Source organism: Plecotus auritus (genome assembly GCF_963455305.1).
Source record: "Plecotus auritus genome assembly, chromosome: 5".
Classification (NCBI taxonomy): Eukaryota; Metazoa; Chordata; class Mammalia; order Chiroptera; family Vespertilionidae; genus Plecotus; species Plecotus auritus.
Genome location: NC_137776.1, coordinates 155,674,401 through 155,682,732, shown reverse-complemented (window position 1 = coordinate 155,682,732; position 8,332 = coordinate 155,674,401). Strand labels below are relative to the sequence as shown.

The following is an 8,332-nucleotide window of genomic DNA, read 5'->3' as shown; positions in this document are numbered from 1 at the left end:
CACGTGGAGGTCCCAAGGACCAGCCTACCTCTTTGGGGCAATCTGTTGAGAAGCCCCGAATTGGTAGGCGGGACATACCTCTTTGGGGCGATGGATCGTGGGGCTCCCTCACTGTGATAGCACAGGCCAGGCTGGGACACACACACACACCTCCCTGAGTGCACAAATTTCATGCACCGGGCCACTAGTTGATACATAAAAGTACCAGAAAAAAAAAATTTTAGAAGCCACTGAAGGAAAATGTTGGTAGATTTGATTATATAAAAATTTTGAATTTTGGTAGAGTAAAAATCACCTTAAAATTAGAAAAGCCACAGATTGGGAGAAAATAACTGTGATATACATAATAGGTTGTGGTAAGCAGGATAATGGCTCTCCTAAGATGTCCAATGTCCTAATCCCTGCAACCTGTGATTATGCTATTTTACATGGAAAAGGGAATTAAGGCTGTAAATGGAATTAAGGTTGCTAACCAACTGCCTAAGTTGGGAATAGTATCTTGGATTATCCAGGTGGGACCAAGTATTTATAAATGTCCTTACAAGTAGAAGAGGGAAGCAATAGAGAGCAGATTGATGTGATTTGAGAATTTGCCTTTGGTAGCTTTGAAGATGGAGAAAGAGGCCTAGTAGCCAAGGCTCCCTCTAGAACCAGGAATGACAAGGAATGAATCCTGCTCTGTGCCTACAGAAAAGAATGCAACCCTGTTAACCCCTTGATTTTATTTTTCTGACAAAGTAAATTTGTGTTGTTTTGTGGTAATTTGTTATGGCAGCAGCAGCAAACTAATACAATATCCAACAAATAGTGCAACAGTGGAAAATAGGTAAAGGATATGAACAGGCAATTCTAGAAGAAATCCAAATGGCCATTAAACATGAAAGGCACTTGTTTTTGTAGCCATGGGAATGAACGGTTGTTGAGTTGACCCAGGGAGAATAAGAGTAGAGGGCTGAGAAGAGATGGAAAGATATGTGGAGAACTGTGGGTTGAGTGGATGAAGAAGGGGACCATACCCAGGCATACCCTGGGTCTGCCTAGACCAAGACCAATTGTGCTCATATGAACAGATGTATTTTTCTTCTGTTCACTTGCTGTGAAGTTCTCAATGGCAGTGCTGGACTGTGCTCCCTGGCCTTTCAGCTTCACCCTAGGGATGTGTGGATCCCAGATTGATCATCTATCTGTGAAGGGCTTGAAAAGAAAGTTAAGCCTGCAGAATCCTGAGCTCTCTATTTTAGGGACCTGATTCTGAGGGAATATAGTTGATGGAGAAGTTAATAGGGAACTGACATTCTCAGTACCCCAGACTCCAAAGAAATCATGAGTGGGATTTGTCTAATTTAGCCAGTTTATTAGGATTTCCTCTGCTTGTCTCCCCAGCCCTCAGGTGCCAATACTATCAGCTTTTTTTGCATGCTGACTGGATTTGGTGGGCAGGGGTCCATGGGTACCCAGAAGCTTGGCGAATATCCTTTGGAGACCCCTGGTAAGGGGAGGCTGAGGTGTGGGGGGAGAGATATATTTCTCCATTTGGGCCCAAGGGCAGCAGTGCTTACAGTGCCGAGGGATCAGGATATCACCAGCTCTCAGCTCTGCTCCTCGCTTATCTTGGGGACCTGCAGCCTTGGAGCGAAGCTGCTGGGGGAGAGCAGTGTGGAGAGAGCTCTGGTTCCTGTGCTGAGATCTTTGGAAAAGTCTGGCCTGGGCTGGATGGCTCTTTCCTGTCACTCTGAATGACCTCAATCTTGCATCCCCTCCTCTGTGGTCTCCTGATTTGGGTTTCCAGGGGTTCTCTCTCTTTTTGGCTGAAGATAAGACTGAAGCCTTGTTCTGTCTGTTGCCTGAGACTGGAACCTCAGGGTTTGAGGGCCCTCTCAAGTCTGGGCAGTTCTCATCATCCTCCATGTGAACAAATTGTCCCTGAAGTGAGACCTGGGCCACCATCTTTTCCTTCATTCTTTCCTCTCTCTGAAACCTTTGTTCTGACCTACCTGACCCTTGTGGCTGAGGATGGGAAGAGGAGTGGGAATGATAACAGTGGGAGACCTGGACAGGCTGAGTCACTGTGCTCTCAACTTGTGGGGGTTGACAGCTTGAAAACTGGGAGCACAGATTGGGGGGATAAGTCTGCTGTGAAGAGCAGGAAGAGAGTCTCCAAGTGCCAGGAGTTGTGGAGCTCAGGGCAGGGGAGCTGCCAAATGATTGACTTGGACCAGGGGATCTGGAAGCAGGGCTCAGCTGTAGTTTCTTCAGCCTGAGTTCTAATTCTCTACTCCAGTGCCAGGCCTGGATCCCAGAATGGGTGGATATCTCTAGGACAGCCTCTCTCTGGGAGTGTGGAATCTCTGCCTTAGCTCCTGGGAACAGGTCTTCCTTGGGTAGACCAGGCTGGTTGGGCTCAGTCTTCAGAGCTTCAGCTAGGGTGGGAGGCCAGTTTATTGGCTGCAGGGAATCCACTGTTGGAGGGCTGGAGCCTTGGGGGGTCTCTCTTTGTTGCACATTCCCCCACACAAACTCAGGGTCAATGTGTGGACCTGTTAGAGGAGCAGAACGTGTGTTGGGAGATAAGGCTGGTTGCTCAGTGGCCCAGCTGTTCTCTTTCTGTTCCAATGCTTCCCCCTTAGGCTTATAGTTGCCTTGGTCTCTTATAGGCTCACTTAAGTGAGACTTTGACATAGAATGTGGATGTGGGCTGGGGTCCCAGAATGGGGACACAGGAGTACAACAGATTTTTTTCTGCTTCATGTCCCCCCATGAAGGGTCTGTAGACTCAGAGGTCTTGAGGTTCTCTACCTGCCTCATAGTCTCCCACAAAGCCTTGGACTTAGATAGGACTCCCTGGGGGCCCATTCCTAGAGACTCCAGCAGACAGGCTGAAGGAAGGCTGGGAGATGAAACTGAGTCGTCAGAGACCCAAAGATGTTCTGTCTTTTGCATGCCTTTCCATAGAGTCTCAGATCCTGATGGGATACATGCAGGGCTGGTACCATAAAATCCTGGGTTGAGGTCCAAGGCTGGGGGCTTAAAAGCTTGTGGATTTCCTCTGCATCCCCAGTGAGGCTTGTATCCAGATAAATTTCCCAGGGGACTGCCTCTCTGGAGTTCTTGCTGGGGGTCTGAGGGAGGACAGGGGGCTAGCATTAGATAGCCAGAGGCCAGAGGCTTCTGTGTGTGTTCTATGGTTCCCCAGAAGTCCTTAGATATAGGTGGTCCTTCAGAGCTGACTTTCTGGGGTTCTGACAGAGAATCAGATTGGTAAGGTGCTGGCATTGGGAGCTTAGAGGCTTGAGGACTCTTTTTATGTCCTGTGGTTCTCCACTGAGACTCACATCCAGGGGGAACTTCTAGGGGTCTAGTTCCTTGAGGCTCTGTTATGGGGGCTACAGATTGGAAAGGGACCAGGATTGGAGGCTTAGAAATCTGAGGATTCTCATTTTGCCTTCTGTTTTCCCAGTGGTCCTCAGATCCATACAGGTCTCCTATAGGACTGACTCCCTGGAGTTCTGGCAGAGAGGCTGGGGTTGGGCTGGGAACTAGCATTGCTGTCTCAGAGGCTTTGGGATCCTCCTTTTGCACCATGGTCCTCCATGGAGCCTCAAACCTAGTCATGACTCCCAGAAAGTTAGAGGGAGACAGCAGAGAGGCAGAGAGTGGATTTGGGATGTGCTGTGGGAAGCCAGGATCCCATGGCCTCCCCCGCCAGACCTCAGATGAGGGGGAAAACTTGGAAGGTCTGGTTCTTTGGAGTTGAGGCTGTGGGTGCAGGGCTTGATCCTCAGAGACCTGAGGGGCCACTCTCTGCCACAGAAGCCACTCTGTATGTGCCTGAGCACCAGAATGGACTCCTTTGTGGTCTATGGGGAAGCACTTAAGATGGAGGGGTTGTGATGGGACAAAAGGGGAAAGTGGAGAGGGAAGTTGCTGAGGATTAGGGGCCATCTCTTCCAGATCTTTTGTAGTACGGACTTTAGGGGTAGGAAGTTGGGTTGGGGAGCAATACTGGGGAAACAGCAGGTTGGACTTATGCAGGAAGGAAAACTTGTTGAAGCAGACAGAAGGACCAACAGGTAACTTCAGGGGAGAGAGGCCACCTGAACTCAGGATGATGGCCTCCAAGGACTCACTGTGCAGAGAAGGGAGCCCCCAGAAGAGCTGGCTTTTTCTCTGCTGTAGACTACTCCCTGCTGTTGTCTTATGCCTCACAGGTAGGTTGGTCAGGATCTGAAAGGTGGGGAATGATCTAGGAGGGCTTGGGGTCTGTCTGAGTACTAGTTCTGTTGTCTCTATGGTCTTGTGGAGGCTCTCAGGATCACAGGATGGTTGGGATGGAGCTGTGGTGGCGTGCTGTCCAATAGGAGTTTCTTTGGAAAGAAAATACGGCTTCAGTGGATCCAGAGATACTGCCTCTTCTTTCTCCTTTTCCTCCTCTTCCTCCTCCTCTTTCTCCTCTTCCTCCTCTTCTTCCTCTTCTTCCTCCTCTGACTTCTGCTTCCACAGATGACTAAGGAAAGCCACATGGTATAGAAGTGATAGGCCCTGGGAAATGGGGAAAAAATACTGTCAACCTTTTCAGAGTCAAAAGGTGTATCATGAAGCTCTTCGTCTCTGTTCCACATCCAGAGTGAACAGTTACTCAACTGGCCCCACATCTGTGATCAGTCACTTACCGATCCAGTGTTAATGGCCATTACCCAGCGCACAGGTGGAGATCAGCATTTCTTACATAATCCTACATTAGGGTAAGTCATCACTGATCTGGCTTCAAATCTAGTGTCAGTGGTCAGTCACCCTGCCTCACATTTGAGGCTTATAGTCACTTATTTGGGCTCACATCCATGTCAATGATTCCTCACCAAAATTCAGATGTGGCGTCAATAGTTATTTAGACCTCTGCACATCTATGTCACCCACCTTGCCTTGCATCATGTCTCCAGAGTACCAGGGCTGAAGATTTCGCCAGTTCCCAAGTTGCCACCACCTCTGGATCTGCCAAACCATGAATAGGAATAGTATCACTATATTCCCTGTACTCTGGAGGCAACTGCTGCCACAGTGTCTGCAGGTGAGGGAGTGGGTCAGCTGGCCCCAGAGAAGCCCCTTGTCCCCCTCAGCCCCAAGCAGGCCCTCTAACAACCAGTCCATTTTTCTCAGCCTAGTGGCAGTTTATCTTGATGTCATCACTGTGTCACAGAACAAAGAACTCCCAACCCCCACATGCCTAACAGCCTTCTCTCTGAACTTAAGGTAAAAAAAATGTGTCCACGAAACAACTCGTTCTTCACACTGAAACCTGGGCGATCCTCTTTTGTCTTGATTGCCATGGTCAGACTTATGCTTCCAGCATTGTGGTTCAGGACATGGATTCCAGCATTAAAAATGCTTCATTCAAATCCTAGCTCTGGTCCTGGCTAGTTTTGCTCAGTGGTTAGAATGTCGGACTGAAGGGTCCTGGGTTCTGTTCAAGCCAAGGGCTTATGCCTGGGTTGTGGGCTCCATCCCCAGTAGGGGGCGTGCAGGAGGTGGCCAATCAATGATTCTCATCATTGATATTTCTATTGATCTCTCCCTCTCCCTTCCTCTGAAATCAATATAAATATTTTTTTAAATATTTATTATTGATTTTAGAGAGGAAGGGTGAGGGATAGACAGAAATATCAATGATGAGAGAGAATCATTGATCGGCTGCCTCCTGCACGCCCCTTACTGGGGATGGAGCCCGCAATCCAGGCATGTGCCCTTGGCCAGAATCGAACCTGGGACCCTTCAGTCTGCAGGCCGATGCTCTATCCAGTGAGCCAAATTGGCTAGGCCAGTGGTCCGCAAACTCATTAGTCAACAGAGCCAAATATCAACAGTACAACGATTGAAAAATTTCTTTTGAGAGCCAAAAACCGACTTCTGCGCATAGGCCACGAAGTTTCAGTCGCACTGTATGTGCACACCTGCACGTGGTATTTTGTGGAAGAGCCACACTCAAGGGGCCAAAGAGCCGCATGTGGCTTGGGAGCCGCAGTTTGCTGACCACTGGGCTAGGCAATAAAAATATTTTTTAGAAAATTCTAGCTCTGTCACTTCCTACCCATGAAATCTCAGTCAAGCTTAATCTTTCAGTGCCTCAGTTTTTTCACCTGTAAAATGGGAATAATATTATTACCACATAGGGTTGTTTTGAGAATTAAATGTATACATTTATATGCTTAGGTTTGTACATGCTATATTAAAAATTTATTTCTTTTAAGGTTTCCCATTGCAAGCCTCATTCCATCTTTAATAAATGGAGTCTGCTCCCTCTTTTTTTTTTTTTTTTTTTTTTTTAAATCTCTTGTCAACTGTGAACTGTCTTATTTGACTTTAGGTTGCCTGCGACATTGTTGGCAAGCATTTATGTTAAGGATGAGAAATAAAATGTACTTGACCATTTTTCTTCATTTTCCCCTCTTTACCCTAAAATAACCACTCTGTTCCATGTCAACTCTTCTTTTCAGGGCCCTCAATCTCTGCCTTCACAGTACAAGTTAAAGCCTCTTTTCTCACATCACCTGCCTCAAAGGCCAGCTTAGTCTGGTAGAAAGAGCACTGAACTAAGACTGAGGATACCTGGGTTTTCTAGTTCTTCCCTGATTGGCCATGTGATCTTGGGCAAGAAAGTTTTCTCCATTGCTATCCTCAGTTGGATTAGATTAATTAATTCAACATATATTTATTGAGTGACTAGTTTGAATCAGGTATTGTGTTCAGTCTCAAGTAGATAGAAGACAGAGTCTCTAAAGTAAGTCCTATTTCTGTGGGGAAAGTCAGTCAAGAATCTATATATAAAAACCCCTAATATGCAAATAAACTGAATGGCCGAACAACTGGTCACTATGACGTGTGCTGACCACCAGGGGGCGCACGTGGAACATGGCAGTCGTTGTCAGTGGGTGCGAGTGGTGGCGGAGGGAGTGGGGCTGCCGGCAGACAGGGGACCAGGGGCTGCAGCGGGAGGGGTGAGGCAGGGGCGCAGAGGATGGGCCAAAACCCACCCCTGTGCCCATTGCAGCCTCACAGCCCACAGTTCCTTTCAAGGTGCACGAATTCATGTACTGGGCCCCTAGTAGACAATAAAATAGAGATATGCACAATGGAGGCAGAAAAGGTTAACCAGTCTGAGGAAAGGGGTTGCTTGTGTGTGGGGGGGAGAGGTTATGTCCCCAAAGAGGATTAATGTTTGGTTTGAGGAACCAAGAAAATGAGAGTAGGGAACAAGGGAAGGAGAGTCCAAGCTGTAGGAAGAGCCTGTGAAAAGGTGCTAGGGTAGAGGAAAATGTCCTATTAGGGAAATGAAGGTATTTCAATTCGGTGGGGGTTGAGGAAGCAGTAGGAGATGGAAAGACAAGTTCACAAAGGGCCCTGAATACCAGTCTAAGAAGTTGAAATTTATCCTGAAGGTAATGGTAAATCATTGGAAAGTTTTGAGCAGGGAAGTGACAACATCAAGCTTGTGTCTTGCAAAGAACGCTTTGGCTATAGTGAGGGCAAAAAGATTAGAGATTGAAGGCAAGAGATTAGTTAAGGAGCTCTTGCTTTAATTTAGGCAAAATAAAAGATGAAGCCTGAGCTAAGGCAGTGATGGTGGGAATTGAGAATAATGGGTTCCAGTAGAATTCCACAGATATAACATGATACTTTGTTACCAGTGGGATGGGGTGGAGGGAGAGAGAGTTGAGAATAACTCCAGGGTTTCTGAGAGGAAACTGGGCATATAATTGTACCATTGTACTGAGATAGGGAACACAGACCTGGAAACCAATTTAGCGTGTGTTTGGGGTTGATGGGTTCCATTTTAGACATTGGAATTTGAGATATCTGTGACAGGAAAAGCTAGGCAAGAGGCAATTGGATACTTGGATCTGAAGCTTGGGAGAACAGGCTATGGAGAAGATGTAAATTTGTCGGCTGACAGCATATATGTAGCAGCTGAAACCATAAAAAGGCTTAAAGATGACCAACTGAAATATTACATTTGGCCCAGACAATGTAGCCAGGAGTGTTTTTATTAAGAACTTGAGTAAGTAGCCAGCACTGTAACTTAACAGATTGCACATAATAATATTTCAAATTTAAAATCTGGCAATACTGACTCTCATTCCCACCAAGTAAAGACCATTAGAGTTAAGTAGCAGTTGCTCCCTCCCTTTGAAGTGGACAGGTGCTCTCCAATTCAGCATGGCTCTTATCATAGTTTCATTGTTAATGCCCAGGCTAAGGGTTAGTTGCTGTTTATCATTTTGTTTTCTTATATTTTTTTACTCATTTGTATTACCTGCCTGGCATTTGCATTTGCTACCTC

The 8,332-nt window shown here is 46.8% G+C and overlaps 1 protein-coding gene across 1 annotated transcript; it reads right to left on the bottom strand.

The window, feature by feature from the left end:
- Positions 1 to 1,386: 1,386 nt before the first annotated feature.
- Positions 1,387 to 5,145, bottom strand: SPATA31G1 (SPATA31 subfamily G member 1; the record flags this gene model as incomplete). Its single annotated transcript, XM_080668311.1, has 2 exons — positions 1,387 to 4,539; positions 4,915 to 5,145. 2 exons carry the CDS (start codon positions 5,143 to 5,145, stop codon positions 1,387 to 1,389), a joined length of 3,384 nt encoding a protein of 1,127 aa, XP_080524437.1.
- Between the last annotated feature and the right edge of the window lie 3,187 nt (positions 5,146 to 8,332).